The sequence below is a fragment of the Hemiscyllium ocellatum genome, chromosome 9 (genome assembly GCF_020745735.1).
Source record: "Hemiscyllium ocellatum isolate sHemOce1 chromosome 9, sHemOce1.pat.X.cur, whole genome shotgun sequence".
NCBI classification, from domain to species: domain Eukaryota; kingdom Metazoa; phylum Chordata; class Chondrichthyes; order Orectolobiformes; family Hemiscylliidae; genus Hemiscyllium; species Hemiscyllium ocellatum.
The window spans coordinates 91,103,853-91,129,802 of NC_083409.1; the positions used below are offsets into that span (position 1 = coordinate 91,103,853).

At 40.5% G+C, this 25,950-nt stretch overlaps 1 protein-coding gene across 10 annotated transcripts in view; it reads left to right on the forward strand.

Moving 5' to 3' along the window:
- Positions 1-25,950, forward strand: part of LOC132818820 (ferric-chelate reductase 1-like) — a 58,303-nt gene that overhangs the window by 26,795 nt on the left and 5,558 nt on the right. For all 10 annotated transcript variants that reach the window (XM_060829930.1, XM_060829929.1, XM_060829922.1 and 7 more), the window contains 5 exons: positions 1,433-1,531; positions 3,748-3,895; positions 9,002-9,115; positions 18,915-19,030; positions 21,215-21,301. In XM_060829930.1, the coding sequence (XP_060685913.1) occupies positions 1,433-1,531; positions 3,748-3,895; positions 9,002-9,115; positions 18,915-19,030; positions 21,215-21,301 (564 nt within the window). The remainder of the gene's footprint in view (positions 1-1,432; positions 1,532-3,747; positions 3,896-9,001; positions 9,116-18,914; positions 19,031-21,214; positions 21,302-25,950) is intronic.

Below are 25,950 nucleotides of genomic sequence, written 5' to 3' on the forward strand. Positions count from 1 at the left end.
CCAAGATTAGGCTAAAAGCTTGGAATTCTGTGGTGATCACCCCACTTTCTGACTCCTAAAATCTGTCCTACATCCACAAGGCACTGTCCACGTGACTAGATGGGTGTAAATCTGACATTGATTTGATACCATCCGCAATAAACCAACAAACCTGTTTGACAACTTGCCCATCATCTTCAACATTCACTCACTCCACCACAGATGCATTGTGGCAGCAGTGTGTACCATCTGCAAGATACATTGTAGCATTTTTTAAAACCCTAATTGTACCAGCTATGAATGATAAGGGCAGAGATGCCAAGAAGCACCAGCATTTTTAACATCCCTCGGGGCCACACACCATATGATTTTCAATTATACAGCCATTACTTCCAGCACAACATCACTATTGCCAAACATAACTTCCCCTCCCTCCACTATCAGTATTCCACAGGGACTGATTCCTCCATGACACTCTGGTGCAATTCTCCATCACTTCTAATACTTCCTCAACTCCTCATGACACCTTCCCAAAAAAGTCACGAAAAAGTAACACTTGCCCTTTAACCTCCTCCACCCTCACTATCCAAGGACTCAAAGATGCCTTTCAGTCTTTTATTTATATTTCTTTCAATCCAGTTCACTGTTTTCACTGCTCACATTGCGACCTCCTTTATATTGGTAAAACAAAAGTGCAGATATGTGATCGTTTTGTGAAACACCTCCACTCTGTCTGTAGGAAGACCCCAATCTTCCAGTTGCTTGCTATTTGAAGAAACCAACCTGTTCCCATGCTAAGAGTTCCATCCTGGGTCTGCGACAGTGTTTCAATGAAGTTCATTGAATGCTGGAGAAAATAACTTCTCATTTTACATTTAGGTACATCTTGAGAACACAACTTTGAGTTCAACAAATTCAGAGCATGACCTTGAACCTTCATTTTGATCAAAAGTTCCTGACCCTGGCCATGTCTTGTTTGTGTCATGTCAGCTTTACCTTTAGGAAATTAGACCTACTTTCACCTTTGCACAGATTTGCAACGATTTTACATCTCTACTTTACTACCATTACTACTCCCTTTATCTTTTTCACTAGGTGCCTTCACCAGCTTTTCCACTCATTCCTCCTTCCCTTTCATCAACAGCACGAAACAATATTTACCAGCCCCTTCCATTCCTAAAGAAAGATCATGTTGGACTCAAAATGTTAATTCGGTTGTTCTCTATTGATGCAGCCAGTCCTACTGAGTTCCTCTTTTTTAGAGGAAATCTCCTCAAGATTTTGTTTTTATCTGTAATATATTTGTTGGCAGTAGAACCTTATATCATACTGTTAATGAAAAGTAAACAATGTTATCAAATCAGTATGCATAAATCAGACGGAATATTGATATAGTGGGACTTGGTTATTTGCAGGTATGATTTATATTTACTTAGTAATCTTCTGTTACCAGGGTAATGATGACATGTATTTGTGTATTATAAATGATCAAAGCATACAGATAAATCCGGCTCATTCCACTGGCCGTTCACATCCAATATTGAACACACAGGTAGGTACAAAAATACTATGTTTTCTCAATACATTTATAATTAATCTGTTTAGCTATTTGAATACAACTGTTGTAGAAGGTTTCTGTGCATGTTTTGGAGATGAACAGAGACTTCTTTCAATTGGATTCAGTACCAAGATATTTTAGATCAGAAAGTGTAGGTAAGGATTCTCACAATAACTCTATCTCCAATGCCTCTGTTCCAAAAAGATGACCTTCCAAATAGATGCTTCTGATATATATTCCTTTTATTTCAACTGAGGATGCACCCCCACCCAACCCTCTATACTTTTCAGGACCCTCAAAAAGTCTGGTCCATTTATGCTAGCACCTGTCTTCAGCAGATCTTCCTCTGCCAGTTCTGCCACCTGCAACATGATGCCTCTTCCCTCTCCTTTCAGCATTTCTATGAGAACATTCCCTTCATGGTACTTTCATTCACTCTTCAGTTTGCTCCAACATTCCATTGCCCTTCCTGTGGCACCTTTCCATGCAAGCACAAGAGTTGCAACATCTGCCCATGTATTTCTTCCCTTTGTATCATCCAAGGCTCCAACACTCCTTGCAGGTGAAAATGCAATTCACTTATTCTTCATTCCATTTCGTAAACTCTGTTTGCTGTTCGAGATATGATATCCTCTGGGGAAATCGAGCACTGGTAATTACAGAACATTTCCCTTCAGTTCATGAGTGTGACATTTGCTTCCAGTCTCCTATCTTTTTAATTCACCACCTTTCCTCCACTCTGGCATTTCTGTCTTCAGATTCATGGTTGATTGAGCTCAATGGGCCATATACATACAGCATCACAGTGTTAATGCAGACACCAAAAATACTGAGGTAGCTGCAAGAGGAGTTGCCAGCAATTTCTTCAGTTCCTATCTGGAACAATACAGAACAAATGACATTTTAGGCAACCAGTGAACAGGACATATGGCAACAAGGAAGATTACATGAAGATCTTATAAAATACATTGGCCACCCTGAGCTTAGTACTAGGAGGAAATGGGTTGCTGCTTTTAACTATGATGTTTAGTAGACATAGGATAATAACAGCCTAAAAATGGCTTTGGTCACTGGTATCCTGGAAGGGTCCTTTACTTGGGTGGCCTGTTCTCTGTATGTCAACCTGGTGATAAAAAGAACTTTCTCCCACCAATCTGTTAGATGGTGCCAAGAAAGTTGGGAGGAAAGAAAGCTCAGAAATGAAAATGTATCCAAGTTTACAGAATTTGAGGTGAAAAGGGGTGTAGATATGAATGTAGATTGTATTATATTTTCTGTTTTGATGCCAAAATCAGCCAAGCTAACCAGGTCCATTCGAGTACTTAAGCATCCTATATTCCTATAGACATATTCTGGTTTTTTTACCAATCAAAGCTGGGGACTGTTCATTTAATTATTAATATCTGACAGGTAAACAGAAATAAGACATTACTTAGTGAGTTCACCAAAATACTGAAGGCATGGATTACATTTACATCAACTAGTTATTTAACTTGAGCACTAAAGGATTATGTTATATTTATAAGAGTCCAGAAAGATTTGGGTTGGGAAACTGTTATTTCCAATGCCTGTAGATTCATTGGCTCAGGATCAATTGGCATCTTTAAAAGGAGCTTAACTGATTGTGAAGGAGAGAAAAAAGGTTCTGAAAATATTTCATAGGAAGATGTGAGGCAAGATATAATTCATCTTTGGGCAGCAGTCTGTTTTACATTCAGCTTGGTTTCCATTTCCATTGAAGTCAGTGTCCCTCATACTGGCATTTGAGAGTAGATGAAAGATGGAAAGATATGATGAAATGACTAAACCGGCATTCTCCATTGAGTGAACCTTATGGGAAGGAAAGGAGCAATCAGAGCCTTTTCTCTCTAAATTTTCATGTGATTGTATGGGTATCTTTCTTATTGTAGGCAAAAGTGAGGACTGCAAATGCTGGAGATTAGAGTTGAGAATGTGATGCTGGAGAGGCACAGCAGATCAGGCAGCATCCAAGGAGCAGGAAAATCGATGTTTTTGGGCAAAAGCCCTTCATCGGGAATGATGATGGGCTTTTACCAGAAACGTCGATTTTCCTGCCCCTCCAATGCTGTCTGACCTGCTGTGCTTTTCGAGCACCACACTCTCTGCTCCTTTCCTATTATGCTAAGTAATGGTGACAGATTTGAAATTGTGAAAGTAATTTGCTCTTTAACAATGATAAATTATTGCAGGTTCCCATTCATGATATGTCATGGAGTTTAGAAGATGGGGTGACACAGTGTTCATTCAGAAGAAACATTCGGCTCCCTGAATACAGTGAACGCTTTGACCTAGACAGACAATATTATGTTTTCCTAGCAGAAGGGAGAGCTGACAATGGTGAGTTTGATACTATTTATCAGGGTAAATTAAACACCTCGGTCCTGTATACAGTGGTGAGAAATGATTACGACATTAGTCAGGTATTATATGTAGCTGGGACTAAATGGCTTTTGAAGTATTTCAAAGCAAAAATGCACAATGGCTGATAAATAACCATGCTACATGCATAGTCAGGACTGGTGAAGTCAGCTGGCCATGACAGACCTCAGGATTCATCCGAACATTTGCTGCTGTTGTCACTGTGTTCCTAAAATCACTGTGATCATAAAACCACAATATATTGGAGCAGCATTAGGCCATTTGGCCCATTGGGTCTGTTCTACCATTCGATCATGGCTGATTTGTTTCTCAATCCCATTTTCTTGCCTTCTCCCTGTAACCCTTGAACTCCTTCCCACTTCAAAAATCTATCTGGCTCTGTCCTAAATGCCCTCAATGACTTGGCCTCAACAGCCCTCGATGGCAATGAGTTCCACAGATTTACCATCCTCTGGCTGAACAAATACCTCCTCATCTTAGTTCCAAAGGGTTGTTCCTTCACCCTGAGGCTGTGCCCTCAGGTCCTCATCTCTCCTACCAGTGGAAACATCTTCTCCATGACCACTCTATCCAGGTCCCTCAGTATTCTGTAAGTTTCAATCAGATAACCCCTGTTATCCTTCTAAATTCCATCAAGTACAGACCCAGTGTCCTCATCCATGCCTCATATGATAAGTTCTTCATCCGGGGATCATTCTTAACCCTCCTCATAATACCATTCAATGGCAAAACATCCTTCCTTAGATAAGGGGCCCAAAGCTGCTCACATATTACAAATGGGGTCTGACTGGAGCATTATACAGCATGGGCAGTACATTTCTGTTTTTGTATTCTAACCTTCTTGAAATTAATGCAAACATTGCATTTGCCTTCCTAACTGCCAACTGTATCTACATGTTGACCTTAAGAGAATCCTGGACAAGGACTCCCAAGTTCCTTTCAGAAGTCTGAAACTTTTTTTCCATTTAGAAAATGGTCTATGCCTCCAATCTTCCGAATAAAATGCATAACCTTACACTTTTCCACATTGTATTCTATCTGCCACTTCTTTGCCCCCTCTCCTAGCCTGTCCAAGTCCTTCTGCAGCCACCTCCCCATCTTCAACACATTACCTGTCCCTCCCCCTATCTTTGTGTCATTTGCAAACTTAGTAACAATTCGCTCAATTCCTTTGTCCAGGTCATTAATGTATAATGTAAATAGCTTTGGTCTCAACATGGATCCTGTAGAATTCTTCTAGTAACCAGCTGCCATACTAAAAAGACTCCTTTTTCCTTACTCTCAGAGTTCTGTTAGCCAGCCAATCCTGCATCTATGCCAGTACCTTGCATCTAACACAATGGCCTCTGGTCTTAATTGTAGCCTTCTGTGCGGCACCTTATAAAGCCTTTCTGGAAATCCAAATAGATCACGTTCACTGCCTCTGGTTTATCTAAATTGCTTGTTGACTCCTCAAAGAATTATAATAGATTTGTCAGGTATGACCTTCCCTTGATGAAGCTGTGCTGACCCAGCCCCATTTCCAAGAGGTCTGTAAACTCATCCTTAATAATGACTCCAAAACCTTACAAGCAACCAAGATCAGGCTAACAACCTATAGTCTCCCTACTTAAAAATAGCATTACATTCAGCATTTTCTAATCCCCTGGGACTCTCTCTAACACCAGTGATTCCTCTCAAACTGCAGGGTGAATTCTATCATATTATGGTCACTGCCCCCAGTGGGTTCCTTCACCTTAAGCTTCCTAATCAAGTCTGTCTTATTACACATCTCAAAATCCAGAATTGTCTGTTCCCTAATGGGCTCCACCACAAGCTGCTCCAAAAATGACATCTCGTAGACATTCCACAAATTTCCTTTCTTGAGATCTGCTACCAACCTGATTTTCCCACTCCACCTACATATTGAAGTCCCCCATGATATTGTAATAGTGCCTTTCTTACATGCCTTTTCTATCTCCTGATTAATTTTCATCCCCACATCCTATAGCTCAGAGGCCTGTACATAAATCCCATCAGGGTCTTTTTTCCTTTGCAGTTCCTCAACTCTACCTCATACAGATTCTGTGGCTCCTATTCTACATCACTGAGTCATAGTCAGAAAATTATACAGCACAGAAACAGACCCTTCAGTCCAACTCATCCATGCTGACCAGACATCCCAATTTGACCTAGTTCCCATTTGCCAGCATTTGGCCCATATCCTTCTAAACCCTTCCTACTCATGTACCCATCCAGATGCCTTTTAAATGTTGTAATTGCACCAGCCTCCACCACTTCCTCGGGCAGCTCATTCCATACAGGCACCACTCCCTGCATGAAAAAGTTACCTCTCAGGCCCTTTTTAAATCTTTCCCCTCTCACCTTACTAATAAGGCAACCTGCTCCCACTGCCCATTTGCCTGTCCTTTCAACACAACATGTATCCTTGGAGATTTAGTTGCCAACCCTGATCCCCTTGTAGCCACCTCTATATGATGTTCACAACATCATACCTGCCAATTTCAGTTTGTACCACAAGCTTATTTAATTCGTTTCATATATTGTGCACATTTAAGTACAATGCCCTTAGTCCCACCCACTTCTCATAGTTGTTTCCTTATCTAGTATTTCCTGACCCTTTCCAAACTGTCTGCCTGGTTACTTGTTCTAGAATTCCCTCTGTTGTGTCCTACCTGCCTTAACAATTTCCATAATTTTCCATGCAAAGTGCAGGTTGCAGCACAATGACATACTCATGCTTAACAGATAAATATGCAACAAATAGGTAGTGTGCTGCTCTGTCTCTGGTAGTGACATTGCACAACAATGCTGTGCTTCTGATATGCACATTTGTTGCTCCACTTCACGGTGATGTTCACAATGTAGTTAGGAAATCAGGTCAGAATTCTGACTTGTGTGCACACTAAAACCCAATCATGCGAGATCATTCCCAGATAGTGTGAGTCTTGAGTAGCTTAAAATTCATCACAGAGAGATATTAAATGTAGAAAACTATAGAGAAAATGAAGCTAATTTGTTGACTATCTATTCTCAACTGATTTTCCAAATATGTACAATCCCTAAAGCGAGTCGCACAATTACTTTCCCTTGGCACAGTGACATTTCACTCTCTTTAGAAGAACTCTTCCACTCATTCAATTTCAAAAGTACATAGAGGTCCTCTCAAAATCCCAGTTCATAAAACAGCCAATATCTTTCTTCCAACTGCCCCAATTCACAGAAGGCATTTGGTCTGCTTTTCTTTATTGGTTGGAGTATTGAGTACAGGGGTTGGGAGCTCATGTTGTGGCTATACAGAGCATTAGTTAGGCCACTTTTTGGAATATTGCATGAAATTCTTGTCTCCTTTCTATCGGAAAGATAGTGTGAAACTTGAAAGGGTTCAGAAAAGATTTACAAGGATGTTGCCAGGGTTGGAGGATTTGAGCTGTAGGGAGAGGCTGAACAGGCTGGGACTGTTTCCCCAGGAGCATTGGAGGCTGAGAGGTGACCTTATAGAGGTTTATAAAATCATGAGGGCGATGGATAGAATAAATAGGCAAAGTCTTTTCCCTGGGGTGGGGGAGTCCAGAACTAGAGGGCATGAGTTTAGGGTGAGAGGGGAAAGATATAAAAGAGAACTAAGGGGCAACTTTTTCACATGGAGGATTGTGCATGCATGGAATGAGTTGCCAGGGGAAGTAGTGGAGGCTGGTACAATTACAGCATTTAAAAGGCATTTGAATGGGTATGTGAATAGGAAGGGTTTAGAGGGATCTGGGCCAGGTGCTGGCAAATGGGACTAGATTAGGTTAGGATATCTGGACGAGTTGGACCGAAGGGTCTGTTTCCATGCTGAACATCTTTATCACTCTATGACTCTAAGTTTTCATCATCCCTCCTCCAACCAAAATCCTACCCCCTCCCCTGCAGTTACTAGAAATACTTTCAGCTGTTTTCCCTACTCATAATACAGAAAAAATATAAAATATAAATTAAACTGAAATAAATTAATTGTGACCAACACTTTGTCACTGGTTAAGGCAGTATTTATTGCTTACCCTTCTTTCTCCTTGAGAAGGTGTGAACTGTGGGTAAGGAAAGGATTTATTGTGGGGAAAAAAAAATGAGAGCTGGCTGTGATATCATTCACATTTTAATATTCTGCCAGAATTTACTGTGTCATCTGTCAGAAATGGTAAATAACTGCAAGTGAGCGATTGCAGAACTGTTACCATCCATGATTTATACTCCAGTATTATGCCGAGTCTTCAGATGAGGAAATGGGAATGAAATTTTAATAGAAACACAGCATCTGTACTTGATTTGAAAAAGCAAAATAAAAATACCATTCCTCTGACATAGCCAGTGTGCTGCACTTGCTCGATTTAGGTTCTAACATATGTCCACAAGCTGAGCATTGCCTTGGAGTTAATGGGCCCAATACTCTTAATAAAATGGTAAAACTATCATCATGTACTGTTCCTGGTGTGCAACATGACAGGGACACCTATCTGAAATATGGCCTGTTAGGTGTGATCAACTATAAACTATTGCCCAATTTTATTGCCTGTTCTGAATTTTTGTGAAGCTGTGTTGAATTTCCTTTGAGAGATATTTTTGGAATTCTGAGGATTATGAAGAAATCCCCCTTCCCTTGTGATTTATCTGTGCATGTTATTGCTTTCCATTTCTTGTCCTGAAAATACTCGAGCAAATTATGGTTTCACAGGTTCAAGTGCCCATTCCTCATGGTCCAAACATACTGTCCTCATCTGATGGTCACCCTACACGTTTTGTTAAGGTGTCACTCATGGGATGTGAATTGAGAGTCGAACTCTGATTGCCCACTCCTCTTTCCCTCCTACACTGTCGTAATCTATTACACTGAGACCAGTTATGGTTCCTCATAAGATTTAGTGGCTAAGATCAAATAACTCATTGTAAGATTGATATAGGAAGCATCCGAATTTGAACGGCTTAGATCTACACACAGTAGTTACTGACTCATCAATGAGAAAACAGTTCTATAATTATTTTGCTGCTGTTGATCCAACTATTAGTAATTTTGTTTTATTAAAGGAAGAATTCATAAACATCACCAACACCCACTGATCACACATGGGAAGGTTGACTTTGATGGATCACCTCGTGAACTTACAGGCTCTAGGTCTCCCTTATACATTAAAGCTCATGGTAAGTGACTTGTACCAAAATGATCAATGTAAGCTGTATTTTCGTCTCTCATTTGTAGTGAAAATTGGGTTGTCAAATACTGAATTTTGCCTTTTGTTACATGCAATACAATTTTCCTTGGCTTCTATGGCCCTATACCATTATTGTGTGGCCTTTTTACATGCATATGCCTCTTTGGAGATTGGGGTATAGATTATCAGAACCAAAAGAAAATTTATTTCTTGTTGCATACCACTTTCATGCATAGATGTGCATTTTTGTACCTTTAGAAAACACCATGTGTCCTCATTCAAAGGTGACCATTTTTGTCAGGTTAAGGGCTTTGGGAGTGTTCTGGTGGGGTGAGCTCTCTGCTACTCAAAAGAATAAACAGGTTGAAGAATAAAAACATTTAATTCACCTCACAATAACGTCACTGAAGCATTTATGACACTGGAGTTATGCCCTTCAAGGTTCTGATTAACAGGCCCCAGATGAGTCTTATAGGGTGAGTTCTGCCTGCTTCAGCAGAATGTTTCCAGGTCATTTTCAGAGAACCTGAGAGATGATCCCACCTGAAACCCCTGGAAGTGAGGTTTCACTTCACAGATTCTACCAGGCCTGCTAAGATTTTCCAGCAATTTCTGTTTTTATTTCTGATTCCCAGCATTCACAGTTTTTTGTTTGTCTGAAGTGAGCTATCCTGGAATAGGAGACGAGAACATAAGAACAAAGGAACAGAAGTCGGCCATTTAGTCCATTAAGCACAGTCCACCAATCAATGATATCAGGACTGATCTTCTACTTCAACACCAAATTCCTGCACAATCCTTTGATTTTATGCCAAGTAGAAATGTGTCAATCTCCGTTTTGAACATACCTAACAACTGAATCTCAACAGCCTTCTGGCACAGAGAGTTCCAAAGATTCAAGTAATCTCTGAAGGAATTCCTCCTTATCTCAGTTCTAAGTGTCCTGGTTTTTATTCTGAGGCTGTATATCCTGGTTTTAGGTATCATTGCCCGCCCCCTCCCCGCAATTACCCTTGCTGCCAAATCCAAAGAAATTCCTTCCTGCATGTCTCTCGTCAATTCTGTAAGAATTTTGAGGGCTTGAATGAGATCACCCTTCATTCCTCTAAACATCAGAGAATGTCGACTGACACTATTTCATCATCCATCCTTCCAACCCACTGGTTTTTGGTGAACCTTCATTGTACTGTCTTTAAATTTTGTATATTTTTCCTGAGATAAGGAGACTAAAACTCCAAAAGTGGTCTCACTAGTATTCTCTGTAAGTATAGTGAGATAACTTTGTTTCTATTCACAAATCCTCTTGTAATAAAGGCATTTTTTTTCTTTTGTGACTGCAAGAACAGGTCAGAGGCTAGGAATATTGGGACAAATAGTTCATCTCCTGATTCCCCAAAGCCTGTCAATTGCCTGGATGAGTGCAGCCCCAACAACACTCAAGAAGTTTAACAGGATAAAGCAACCCATGTTATTGGCATTACATCCATAAGCATCCATTTCCTCCAACACTGATTCTTAGGATCAGCAGTGTATACTATCTACAAGATGCACTGCGGAAATTCACTAAAGATCCTCAGACAGCACCTTCCAATTGCATGATCATTTCCATAAAGAAGGACAAGGGCAGCAGATACACGGGAACATTGCCATCTTAATGTTCCTCTCCAAGTCACTCACCATCCTGACTTGGAAATATATTGCTGTTCCTTCACTGTCGCTGGGTCAAAATCCTGGAATTTCCTCCCTAATGGCACTGTGGGTCAAACCACAGCAGGTGGACTGCAGTGGTTCAAGAAGGCAGCTCACCATCACCTTCTCATGGGCAACTAGGGATGGACCATAAATGCTTGGCCAGCCAGCAACGCCCACATCCCACAAATGAATTGAAAAATTATTTACAATTCCTACATATTAGCTTGCAGTGGCTCATGAATAAGAAAATTCAAGTCGTTTTGTAGTTCAACACTTCTCAGTTTTTCACCTGTGATAAATACACTGTATTTTTGTTTTTCCTATCAGAGCGGATAAACTCACATTTCTCCACATTGTATTCCATCTGGCAAATTTTTGGTCACTCTTCAAACCTCCTCAAATCTCTAATTTCAGTTTCCTCGCAACTCACATTTCTACTAACTGCAAACTTGGAAATATTTGGGTGGAATGATCACCTTATTGGGATTATATTATAGACCCCCTAATAGTCAGAGGGAAATTGAGAAACAAATTTGTAAGATCTCAGTTATCTGTAAGAATAATAGGGTGGTTATGTTGGGGATTTTAACTTTCCAAATATAGACTGGGACTGCCATAGTGTTAAGGGTTGAGATAGAGAGGAATTTGTTAAGTGTGTACAGGAAAATATTTTGATTCAGTATGTGGAAGTAACTACCAGAGAAGGTGCAGAACTTGACCTACTTTAGTAACAAAGAGGATTGATGAGGGCAGGGCAGTATATGTGATCTATATGGATTTCAGTAAGGCATTTGACAAGGTTCCCCATGGGAGACTAGTGAGCAAGATTAGATCTCATGGAGTACAGGGAGAACTAGCCATTTGGATACAGAACTGGTTCAAAGGTAGAAGACTGAGGGTGATGGTGGAGGGTTGTTCTTCAGACTGGAGGCCTGTGACCATTGGAGTGCCACAAGGATCGGTGCTGGGTCCACTACTTTTCATCATTTATATAAATGATTTAGATGCCAGCATAAGAGGTATTGTTAGTAAGTTTGCAGATGACACCAAAATTGGAGGTGTAGTGGACATCGAAGAAAGTTACCTTAGATTACAACGGGATCTTGATCAGATAGGCCAATGGGCTGAGAAGTGGCAGATGAGGTTTAATTCGGATAAATGTGAGGTGCTGTATTTTGGGAAAGCAAATCTTAGCAGGACTTATATACTTAATGGTAAGGTCTTAGAGAGTGTTGCTGAACAAAGAGACCGTGGAGTGAAGGTTCATAGCTCCTTGAAAGTGGAGTCGCAGGTAGATAGGATATTGAAGAAGGCATTTGGTATGCTTTCCTTTATTGGTCAGAGTATTGAGTAGAGGGGTTGAGACGTAATGTTGCAGCTGTACAGGACATTGGTTAGGCCACTGCTGGAATATTGCATGCAGTTCTAGTTTCCTTCCTATTGGAAATATGTTGTGAAACTTGAAAGGGTTCAGGAAGATTTACAAGCATGTTGCCAGAGTTGGACAATTTGAGCTACAGGGAGAGGTTGAATAGGCTAGGGCTGTTTTCCCTGGAGCGTTGGAGGGTGAGAGGTGACCTAACAGCAGTTTATAAAATCATGAGAGGTATGGATAGGATAGGTAGACACAGTCTTTTCACTGGGGTGGGTGAGTCCAGAACTAGAGGACATAGGTTTAGGGTAAGAGAGAAAAGATATAAAAGAGACCTAAGAGGCAACTTTTTCACTCAGAGGGTGGTACGTGTATGGAATGAGCTGCCAGAGGAAGTGGTGGAGGTGAGTACAATTGCAACATTTAAAAGGCATCTGGATGGGTATATGAATAGGAAGGGTTTGGAGGGATATAGGTTGAGTGTTGGAAGGTGGGACTGAAGTGGGTTGGGATATCTGGTGGGCATAGATGAATTGGACCGAAGGGTCTGTTTCCGTGCTGTACAGCTCTATGACTCTAACCCCATACCCAAATCATTGATATAATTTATGAATAACTAAGGTTCAAATGCTTGACCTTTGTGGTGCCCCATTTGTTTCATCCTGCCAACCTAAAAATGACCCATTTGTTCATACTCTCTATATTTTGACCATTTGCCAATTCTCAATCTATGTCAGTATATTTGCTGTAATTCCAGTTGCTCTCAATTTGTTTGCTAACCACATGTATGGTATTCTGACAATCTTAAGTATTCCATATCCACCACTTTTCACTTATCTATTATGCCAGCTGCATCCTCAAAAACTCCAACATGTTAGTTGACTATAATTTCCCTGTCATAACTCTAGGATGACTTTGAAAACCCTATCATAATGTCGTGTTATTGCATCCTTTATTGTAGTATTGGTATTGGAAAATCTTGTATTTTGCTTATGATTGATGTTAGGGTAGACAGTATCTAGTTTCCTATGTTCTTTCTCCTTTCCACATAAAATTAGGTTTACATTTGCCATCGCCTGATCTGCTCTCATAATTCCAGAGTTTAGGATTTGGAAAGATGACTATCAACACATTAACTTTCAAGTTATCTCTTGCAGCATTGGGATATTGATAATCAGAACCAGGGGATTTATCAATTTTAATTTCTGTTAAATTCTCCAGTACCACTTTTTTTTGCGGGTATTAACATGGTGCAGTTCACCATTTATGCTAGACCCTTTTGGGTACCTAACCGTGGAGAAGTTGTAAATGATGCATAAAACCCTTGAAATTGTCTAAGGTCTCAAGTCTAGTCAAGAAGTGTCAAAAACAGACTAGAAGTGTTGATCTCTGAAGAAGTGACCAGAAATTTCAAAATGTGGAAGTTACCATTGACCAGGATGTGAATTTGTCTATTTGCGTAAACAATTTGGCACCAAAAGTGGGCCAGAGGCTGGGAATTCTGTGATTAAATAACTCACTGGCTGACTCTCAAAACTTTCCTACTATTTATAAAGCAACAAGTCAAAAGCTTGGTGGGATACTCTCCACTTGCTTGGCTGAGTACAACCCCAGCAACACAAAAGAAGCTCAAAACTTTTGAGAGGAAAGTGGCCAACTTGATTGGCACACGATCCACAAATGTTCAACATTTATTCCCTCCATTACTGATGTATAGTACAGCAGTGTGTACCACCTACATGATACAGTTCAGCAATTCACCTCAGACAGAATGTAGAATGACAAGGGCAGCAGATATATCGGAACACAACCACTTACAGGTTCCTGTCCAAGCCAGGCACCATCCCAACTGTCGTTTGGTCAAAATCCTGGAACAGCACCACGTGGACTACCGTGGTTCAAGAAAGCAGATCACTACCACATTCCTCAGGACAAATTGAGATGAATAATAATTGTTAGCTTAGCTGGCAAAGCTCAATTCCCACTATTGACTCTAAAACATTACGAAAGATAATGCCTATCTCTATAAGTAGAGTCTGCAGTATAGAAATGAAAGTAATAGAACTATATTGTTTCTCCGATGTGTTTTGTGGATTTTTTTTATTTATTGTTAAAATTGTCATCCAGGATACTTGATGAATTGGCATGAAGGGGGAAGGGGGTGGATGGCAGTGGGCACTAAATTGGTATAAGTATATGCAGGGCATAGGGATATTTGGTTACACAGGTGGTGTAGGAGGTATGTGAGGGTGAAAGGGTATTAGGTGGTGAACTGGAGAAATGTTTTATACCCATCTCCTTTTGCAAAGTTAAGGTATCTTTTTGGCTCTGGTCCCAAGTCCCAAGTCACCTTTGGTAGAGATGAGGTACCCTTTGGGACACGTAAGGGAATTTGTGGGACAGTGAAAAAAGCATGTCTGTGAATAAAAATTCAATTAACTCATTGAGGCATTCCAAGCCAACCCCCCCACCCCCCCCCCCCCCCCACCACCACCACCACCCCCTCTCCCCCCACTGCCAACCCATGCAATGTTATCACAAAGGCTTAAAAGTGTAGATTAAAGTATAAGAGCTGATCATTTGAGAGTGCCTGGTTACGTAAAACCATTATAGAATTTGTGCTGCATGGCTTATATCCCAAAGGCTCATTTTCACAATGTGCTGGCAACTGATGGATAACTCTATTTGCTTATTACATGAAAATGTTTTTTGATATTTTACATACTTGAATGAAATAATTATTGACATAATATATGAGAGGAAATGGGTCTTGTGGCCCAGCAATGGTGTCTGTACTTTGGGCCAGAGGATTCAAACTGGAGTCTTACCTATTCCGGGATGTGTATAAACAGGTTGATTCAAAATTATATTTACAAAAGCCCCTAATTCTTCAATGAAGTATTTGCTTTTATAAAGGCATTTTTTTCTTGAAATTGTTTTGTATCAGTAAGACTGTGCTCACTGCCAGCTCTATCTTGCATAAGAACAAATTGCAGTCCAGAGCATGATACACTGGTGCTCTCTGCATGTACCCCTCATCCACAGATATTGTCATACAGTATCTAAAAACCCATTATGACCACTATGGTACCTCTCTGACATACTGGTAATGTGCTCTGGAAGCATAGATTTGCATTACAGGGTACACTCACAACTAATATTGAAAGGTTGTAATGGAGATACTTTGCATGCAGGGACAGGCACTCAGTTGCAGAATTGGACCATCTCAGGGCTGCTCATTTGTTCATTTAGCTTGCCCATTCTTGCCTCGTCTTGCTATGCCAGCTAGTGCAGCTGCATAACCAGGCAACTTTCCTTGCTGGTCAGTAGTCCTCAGACAAAAGAGTGTATGTCAAGAAGGAGTGTGTTACAATGGCTCTGTAGCTGTCAGTCTGGGGGTTAGGACTAATACAGTAGGGAGATGCGCAACTGTGAGTTGGGGGTCTGAACACATCTCCTCTAGGGCTTTTGGTTTAGGCTACCAAAGTGGGTGGGCAGGTCCGTCCATTGGGTTCATCCACAGAAACTCAAGAGTAAAGGGATGAAGTGAGATCAAGGAATGATTGTTGACATGGGAATGAGACTCGGCAAGTTAGTCTTCATGACTGGGAGCCAGACACACGGGGCAGGAAGAATTACAACTGTGAATGGGGCAGCAGAATCTGAAAGGAGGGGGATATGATAAAGCATGACTGGGAAGGCACTAGTGCAAGATGAAGCTCATCCATGGTGAATGTTGCCTCCACTTGCCCCACCCCCAAGGTCATGCTCTGCCCTATTTTCAGCTGTCTTCTCTTTTAATGAGAGAAAGAGAGGGATTGAGTGAGGTAAAAGTAGGTGGCACAGTGCAGGTAGTAGAAAGGTAGTGACCAGACCAGACCCCTACTCCCCCCATGTATTGTCAGGAGATAGCCTAGACCATATCTTGTACAATTATTTAAAGGCAGGTAGGGAGGCGTGTTCCAGATGTGATTCAATTGGTCCACTGGGCTTTAATCAAAACACACTTTAATCTTACAATACAGTTAAACTACAAAAAAAATCGACATAACTTTAACTCTATTGAAACATTTAAAAAGGTAATGTACAAGGAGAAAATGAGGACTGCAGATGCTGGAGATCAGAGTCAAAAGTGTGGCGTTGGGAAAGCACAGCAGGTCAGGCAGCATTCTAGGAGCAGGAGATTCCCAATGAAGGGCTTACACTCGAAACATCGACTCTCCTGCTGCTCGGATGCTGCCTGACCTGCTGTGCTTTTCCAGTGCTACACCTTTGAAGGTAATGTACAACGTAACCACTAATCATCAACTGTTCCAATATAGGCAGCAGCTAACTAACACACCCTATGGCAAAAATACAATTCAGTAGAACAGTTAACAGTGTCACGTGCTGTCTTTTTCCAATCCACAAGAAAGAAACAATCTGCCACTTTTGATTTTTAAGAAGAAGCCACATTGTCTAAGAATCTAGCAGCAGAGAAGAGCAGCCAGCTCTTAACTAACTGAAAGCCAAACTAAAAACCATCCTGGGTCTGTGTGAGCCCTGACCACACATACTTATGATTCTTTTGTCTCATTTACAACATAGTAAGAACTCAAAAGCTGTTCACCAACTGCCTGTCTGAAAGAGTTATTCAAACACCATTGTGGCAACTCCTGTCTTCAAGAGAAACAGCACAGAACACATCTCTCTTAAAGGCATAGAACCATCACATGTGGGAATGAGGAGGCAGTGCACTGGGCTTGCAGGGTTAGTGGTGTGGTCAGTTGGGGTAGATGAATGGGTGAAGGTATTGTAGTCGGTAATGAGAGTGATCATCCATGCGCCTTGCTGGGAAGTCAGTACATGAGCAAAGATAGAGTGAGTGTGAGGTGGTAGGAATAAGAGTATTATATTCAGTTGTAGAATGGAGAAGGTTGTTGACCTTCTTATAGCAACGCTGGCCTTTCCAAGGCAATGTGGAGACAACCCAGACATGGGTGGTTTTCTGAAGTAGGGTCACTGAACCCGAAACATTGACTCTGATTTCTCTTCACGGATGCTGTCAGACATGCTGAGGTTTTCCAGCAATTTCTGTTTTTGTAAAGTTTTCACTGCCACTGTGGTTTCCTCTGCCAGTTCTCTGGGTAGAGGATGCCTCTCCTCTGCACCATCTTCCCCTACTTGGACATGTTCATATTCAAAGGGAGAGCGCGAGAGCCAGAAACAGCAGCTTTTGGGGTCAGAAAAAGTTTTTTTTAATTATTAGCTATAAATGTCAATGAGAACACTATGGCAGTGCAAGTACACTGGCATGGTCAGGGGATGGAATCACTTGAGTGAGCCATGCTCTGAGCTCAGTTCAGTATTCCTCACAACTGACTCGGAAGAAAGGCCTTGGAGGTTCTCTAGGTATTTTGACTCCATGAAATGGGCAAAATTGACCTGTTAGAAGCTGAGGATGATTTTGGACTGATCCCTGTAAAAAATATGATTCAGCTGAGAGCTCAGTGCAATATATAAATGCGACAGAGGTCTTTTTGAGTATGATAAAATGCTAATGAAGTATGCCTTTTGTAGCTGAGTCAGAATTCATGTTTAGTCAAGATTGACTTAAATCTTAAAATTGAAATTTTAGCATGCTATTAATTTAAGTCACAGAACTAAAATCCTCTTTTAAAAGTTATTGGTCCTTACAAGGCTTGTAATATTATTTACTTATTTATTTATTAATTATTACTTTCAACTCCATATGTCATTTGCCAGTTAAAAAAGAATGATATTGTGATGATTAATTAAGTTACATTTGACTAGCTTCTTGTTACTTAGATGCACTGGAAAAATTGGTGGTTTGTTGGGTGGCTAGTTTTGGTGTGCAGCTGTTATCAGGCTGTATAGTCTATGTTATATCCAGGTTACTCAGTCACATGGTAATGCCACATGATGTTAAGTGAATAGGCTAGGCAATAGCAGCTATTATGGTGAAGATCTTAGGAAAGGTTGAGTAATATCAGCCATATGAGACACTGTTTACAACAATTGCTTACAAATATTTCAACCAATTCTGTTTCCTTCACCATCTGGGCTTCAATATGATTCAGGATGGGGATGTTCATGATTCACCTTCTCCACTACCCTTCTTGACAGCTGGAGCTCTAGTGCCTAGCTTTGATCTGTAGTTGTGGAATAGGCTAGGAGGATCAAATGGCCGACTCTTATTTCTTGTTCATATGGTGCAGTCATGGAGCATTATCTAAAACCTGCTGCTTTTGGTAGTCACCATGCAGATAGCCCAGTGTTGTTATTTCAAGATTTCAAGGCGTCGGTGTTGGATTGGGGTGTACAAAGTTAAAAATCACACAACGCCAGGTTATAATCCAACAGGTTTATTTGGAAGCACTAGCTTCTCCACAACCACCTGAGTCCACAAGTGCTGCTCCACAACCACCTGATGTTATTTCATTGTATGATGATTTGTTGTTTTACCAGAAGCTGATTCTGCTCTATTGAATTTTATATTGATTGTGGTATTTGTCTTAAAATGACTTAAGCAACCTACAATCATTTGGATGCAGTGTGTTCAAGTATTCAATCAATAAATTATGAATTATTTTGCAATTCCTTTTGTGAATGTGCCTTCGAAAGGATACAAGAAACTGTAAGCCTTTTCTGGTTTGATTTAATGGAGAATTTATACTTTATTCCAGTTTATCATGATAATTTATTTTAATATTTTAATCCTTAGGAGCATTAATGTTTATTGCTTGGGTGACGACAGCCAACATTGGTGTCATTATAGCTCGCTTCTTTAAACCTGTATGGCCATTCAGCACACTGCTGGGCAAAAAGGTTTGGTTTCAGGTAAGTTCCAGTGCTACGTCAACAATATATGGTTATTGCAGTTTTAAATTCAACTGTAGCAAATTATGGATATTATGGAAAGAAATAATAGAAACAATGGAGAAGGTGAATGATTGCATGTTGCATTAGGTATAAAAAGATAAATAAAGGGAAAGAAAAATAAAAATGGAGAAAAAAGAGACAAAGAAAACATTTTATACAACCATAATTTGACATTCATAGAATCTCTAGTAACAACTTAAATGGGTAAGAATGATTTTGAACAATTGAATTGAGGTTTCCTTTTTTGGAGTATTGACATTGGTTGGCATTCAATTACAATGATCACGTTGTTAAGAAGGTAGCGTTGTTCACTTCTAGCTTTCAGTCTCCATTGTGTTTAATGTGCAAGTCCAGGAAGTTCTTACAAAATAACAGGGATGTTAAGGACAAGATTCTGTTTATGTAAACAGTAATCAGCCAGTAGGTTTTGAAGGTTTATAATTTGCAGTGTATCTCTTCCATTTGAATTTTATGGTGAACATGCATATTAGTAATGATGTATTCTGTTATTTTTCCAGCATGATACAGCTCATAATCTCTTCACGCCAGAGCAACTCGCAAACATGGTTTTATAATGATAGAGATGGATATAATTGATATTGTTTACAAATCTCTGCACTTGACCATTAATTTTTATTTGCTCCATCTGTTAACATAAACATATTGATACTAATATATACATTCTTGCTTACAACATTTTAAAAAGTGAACTTGTCCTGTAGTACAACTTTCACTTGAGATAGTGCATTAAATCTGGAGAGTACAGTGTGGCACTGTACTTTTGACGTTGATTGGTCAAAAGTACTTTTGTAAGCAATATTGGTTCTAACCCTAAAGAAGTTTCTATGCTATGGACACAGACATGAATATGTTGAACAAGTTTGGAAATATGTTTCTATTATTTAAATTTGCAGAGTAATTGGTGTTAAGGAGAGAATGCAAACTGTAAATTGCCCTGGTACTCCCAATTGCATCTGACTGCTTGATGTTACACTTAACTTTAACCAATCACAACTGTGCAAGTCACGGTACAACGCCAAAGTTTAGTGAAAGCCCCTCTTCTGTGTTATTGACTACAGATTCCATTTGCTTGTAGGTATTTTCAAATCAACTTGTTCAGAGATATTATTAAACAGCTCTGAATGCAGGCCTCCTGGATCAGAGGCTGGGGCACTACTGCTGTGCCACAAGATCCTTTCAAATTGCATGAATGATTGCTGAGTCAAACTGCTATAGCTGTGTTTTTGAACTTCCTATTTACAGTTTCTTGGTGGTGGATAAAATAGGACAACAACTCTTTATTAGAATTACCATTTTCACAATTGTAAAATATATAGGTGGCTGAGTGAAGAATTCTTGAATATGGATGAACAGCCTGAGCCTTTTGTTACAAATTTCAAAATTTCCTTTTTCTTGCAATTTTTAGCTGGTGAAAGGCCTGGGTAGACATTGCTGAACTGCTGCTTTCAATGCATGTGATCAGAGTTTTGTCAGATTTGGTAGTTCTTTCGAACATAGGCTTTGGATTTCACAACACTAACAGGCATTGGCCAGAATGGAAGGTTTGCCACTTTGAGGTGTTATTAATCCATCAGGATTCAATTTTGTTTAACATTAAAAGTAGCTGTATATTCAAAACAAAATCTATGTTCTAACTGTAGTAGGCTAACATATTTTGATAGTGCAGACGTTGATGATTCACTAAGTGGTACTGTATATGGTTACTGATACCCATACTGGTTCTGAACACGCACGGTGCGGCAGCACAGTGGCACAGAGACCCAGGTTCAATTCCTGCCTCAGGCAACTGTCTGTGTGGAGTTTGCACATTCTCCCCGTGTCCGTGTGGGTTTCCTCCGGGTGCTCTGGTTTCCTCCCACAGTCCAAAAATGTGCAGGTTCGGTGAATTGGCCAGGCTAAATTGCCTGTAGTGTTAGGTGTAGGGGAATGGGTCTGGGTGGGTTGCTGTCCGGAGGGTCGGTGTGGACTTGTTGGGCCGAAGGGCCTGTTTCCATTCTGTAAGTAATCTAATCATGCAGATGAATAATCAAGTATTGAAACAGCTAATTTTGAGTCACAGTTGGTAAAATGGAAAGTGCTTGTTGCAACTTTTGACTTGTATTTTTATCTTTCTTGTTTAAGGTACATTGGATGCTCATGGCAACCACGGTGTTGCTAACATGTCTTGCCTTTATTCTTCCTTTTCTGTACAGGGGAGCCTGGAGCTATGTAAGTTGGCATTTGTTAGTCTTTGTAGTGAAAAATGGGAAATAATTCCCTTTTCTTGATAGAAATAATGCAAACAAAGCAACTGGAATTGAGCTGAAGATGAAACAAAGCAAGTTAGCTTGACAAATAAGAAACTAAGTGCATTGTATGAGTCAATTTGATTTATTCAGATTATATTAAAAGGTAAACAGAAAAGGATGCCAAGTCCATGAGTGTAGTGTACTTTCCTGAATCAGCCTTTAGCTGGAATACTTTCTCATTACAAGGATGCTGCACTTTGCCTGCTATTCATCTACAACTTGCAATCACACAGCATTTTCTCTATAGCAAAATGTCCAAAGACATTCATAGGAGAGTGCTATTAATCTAAGCCTGAACCAAGCTATATAAGAAGGAATGAAACTGAAAAGTTTAGTCAAAGAAGTAGTAGTGCCGTGACAGTGGAGGGGGAGAAAGACAAAGAATTTTAGGGAGGGAAATCTCAAGGTTTATCATGAAATTACATGGTTTCTACATACAGTGCTGTCTTTAATTTACTTCACACTTTCACAACTGAACGATGCAGAGTTGCCTCTGTAGTTCCCATTTGAAGCTCTTTTTCAGAACTGGACATCTTACTTTTTGACTATAACTCTTGCCTCTGACCAGAAAGATGTCAGTAATCATGCATATGTGTGCTTAGCCTATAACTACACCAGTGGAACAAATGCATATCCTCTTACTAAGACGGTGGGTGTGTGGCATTTTTCACCTAAATCAGTTTAGAATGGGAAAAAGGCCAGTTTAGTGTGTTTGGAATCTAACCAAATTTGATAAATAAATAAGATCTGTTTGAACAAGTCAATTGGAAATGCTTTGTGCAGGTCGTTCCTGTACGGTCTAGTAATAGGATTCTGGATCATGATTTCAGTCTCTGCTTGGGTGATGATTTTTAAAAATAAATATTATTTCATTGACTTTTTTAACAATGGTCAGACTCCACAGTTAACAGCACTAGTTGGTTGTTTAGGGGGAGAAAATATACAAATCACTCCCAGGCATCTTGCAGTCATTACTTGTAAAAACATTTGAATGGGCATTAAATTATTTGCTGTCTGCCTCGTTATGAGAGATCATGATAAGCCACCAACTTGTTTTATTTACCTGCATAATTGAGTGACAGAAAACAGGGCCGAACATTAAAATACTTATACAGTCACAGATTGACTTTGCATGTGGAGATGTGCTCCCCCTGGTGTTGTAGCACAAATACAACCTATTTTCTTCACGATTTTTAAATTCTTCCATGAGTAGCACTGATTCATTGCATGATATATTTCTGTAGGTGCCAGTTTTCTGCAACTTCTCTTAGTCAAATATTAATCAGTCAAATTAAAGCAAAATATTAATCATGTCACTAATTGACAGTGATAGTGACTGGAATAGTGCTGCATAGCAAAGTAACTTGTTTTATTTTGCAAGCAATCTTTAGTGTTAGCTCTTTGTTGAGTGCTTGCAGTCTTAACTCCCTCAAGGAGAACTAACGTTGCTGCAAGAATGCATATGTAAGGAGTCTAAAGCCCCTTTTTTTGTCCAATCTGGCACGTGGCACTCTCAGCCACAAATGTGGATGTCATAGAGTCATAGAGATGTACAACTGCCATTTTGTGGACAGGAGGATATGTAGCACCTGAAAAATAGGGCTTTCATGATCCCATTTCAAGGCCATTGGGCATTATTTTGAACGTTGTTAGAACATCTGTTAATATAAAATTGCACAGTTTCCAACTTGGAATATTTATTAGCCTTTATTACAAAATCTTGATTCATGAAAATTTTCCCACTCATCCTCCTCTCATTCTATTACATGTAATCAAATACAGTGACAACCCTTTCAAAGACAGAAACAAAACTTAAGTTTTGTTTTGTTAAGTGCTTGCATATTTAATTCTATGTCGATTGAATAACACTTTTCATAGAATCCCTACAGTGCGGAAAGAGGCCATTCAGCCCATCAGGTCCACATTGACCCTCCAAAGAGCATTCCATCCAAAGCCACTCCATTTTCCCTATCACTGTAACCCTGTTTTTCTCTTTGCTAATCTACCCAGCCTGCATATCTATGGACACTATAGCATAGCCAATCCACTTCACCTGCACATTTTTAGATTGTGGGAGGAAATTGGAGCACTGGTAGAAACCAATGATGACACAGCGAGAATGTGCAAATTCGGCATTGACAGTTGCCTGAGGTTGGAATTGAACCTGGGTCCTTGGCACTGTGAGGCAGCAGCAGTGCTAAACACTGAGCCACCGTGCTACCCCTACTGGTTAATAGACAGCCACAAGGGGCTGCTGGGATGCTGAGGTGGTCTGTTTGAAGGGCCCACTTTGGTGCTTTGGGACTTTGTTCGAATTATAATGGAAACATTAAGATCCATTAGCCCTCTCCCTTCACATGACCTCATCCTACATATGCTCCCTATGCATCATCCACACCATTCGTTGCCACTATCCACTCAACTTCCCATGACCCCTCATACCCTCTGTGTCAACATATGACACTCTCTTGCTCAATCAAACACTACACACCATATGGAACCAATATGGTTTTGTGTCCTTTTGGGACAATAGGATTTGTTTAAAGAAAAGCTTTAAAAATTTCATGACTTACCACTTCCCTAAACAAGAACGAGCTAATCAATCATCCAATAGCAGAAACTTTGAGAACTTGAAACTGCTTTATCATCTGCCAATTGATGGTGTTCATTCACACAGAGATCAGAAAGCTAGAGCTGTCAAGCAATGTTTTCCCTGGAGCTTAGCTTTTCAACAGCCCTTAAAAGATGTCTGGCCTTTATTCATGTCTGGATGATTGGCAGTTTTGGCCTTTCGCCTCCTTCTGAGAAACATAGAGTCATAGAGATGTACAGCACGGAAACAGACCCTTCGGTCCAACTCGTTCATGCTGACTAGACATCCCAACCCAATCTAGTCCCACCTGCCAGCACCTGGCCCATATCCCTCCAAACCCTTCCTATTCATATACCCATCCATATGCCTTTTCAATGCTGCAATTGTACCAGCTTCCACCACTTCCTCTGGCAGCTCATTCCGTACACGTACCACCCTCTGTGTGAAAAAGTTGCCCCTTGCGTCTCTTTTATATCTTTCCCCTCTTACCCTAAACCTATGCCCTCTAGTTCTGCACTCCCCCACCCCAGGGAAAAGAATTTGTCTATTTATCCTATCCATGCCCCTCATGATTTTCTAAACCTCTATAAGGTCACCCCTCAGCCTCCAAAGCTCCAGGGAAAACAGCCCCAGCCTATTCAGCCTCTCCCTATAGCTCGAATCCTCCAATCCTGGCAATATCCTTGTAAATCTTTTCTGAACCCTTTCAAGTTTCACAACATCTTTTCAATAGGAAGGACACCAGAATAGCATGCAATATTCCAACAGTGGCCTAGCCAATGTCCTGTACAGCCGCAATATGACCTCCCAACTCCTGTACTCAATACTCTGACCAATAAAGGAAAGTATACCAAACACCTTCTTCACTATCCATAAACATGACAGGTTCCCCTTGTCCATCCCACCAGCTCAATGAATAATTAATTTATGCCACCTCCAATGGGATGCAATCACAAAGCAGATCTTTCCCTCTTTTCACCTCCATGATAACCTGGTCCCATTCTTCAATCAACCCCAACATCCCATTCCACTCCCACCGTACTTTCCCTGCAAGCATAGCAGATATATCTCAGGAAAGATGTACTGGCCCTGGAGCAGGTTCAGAGAAGGTTCACAAGAAAGGTCCCAGAAATGAAAGGCTTAACATATGAAGAATGTTTGAGGACTCTGGGTCTATGCTTAATGGAGTTTAGAAAGTTGGGGGCGGGGGGTGATCTAATTGAAACTTACAGAATATCTGGACAGAGTGAAGTTGAGAGGATGTTTCCATTGGTAGGAGAGACTAGGATCTGAGGGCACAACCTTAGAGTAAAGGAAAGACGTTTTAGAATTGAGATAAGGAGAAACGTCTTCAGCCAGAGAGTGGTGAATCTTTTGAATTCACTGCCACAGATGCTGTGGAGGCCAGGTCATTGCATATATTTAAGTCGGAGGTAAATTTCCTTTTTGTTGAGGGGTTAATAGAACATAGAACATAGAAAAATACAGCGCAGTACAGGCCCTTTGGCCCTCGATGTTGCGCCGATCCTAGCCCACCTAACCTACACTAGCCCACTTTCCTCCATATGCCTATCCAATGCCCGTTTAAATGCCCATAAAGAGGGAGAGTCCACCACTGTTACTGGCAGGACATTCCATGAACTCATGACTCGCTGAGTAAAGAATCTACCCCTAACATCAGTCCTTTACCTACCACCCCTTAATTTAAAGCTATGCCCCCTCGTAATAGCTGACTCTGGGGAGAGTAATAGGTCCTGGGGAGAAAGTGGGAGAATGGGGTTAAGAAAATTATCAGCCATGATTGAATGGTGGAACACACTCAATGAGCTGAATGGCTTAATTTCTGCTCCAATGTCTTATGGTCTTTTCACTTCCTCTGTTCAACCATGCAAGCACTTCTTCCAGGTGAAGCAGTAATTTGCATGTGTTTCTTTCAACTAAGAATATAGTACTTGTTGTTCACAGTGTGGTCTGTA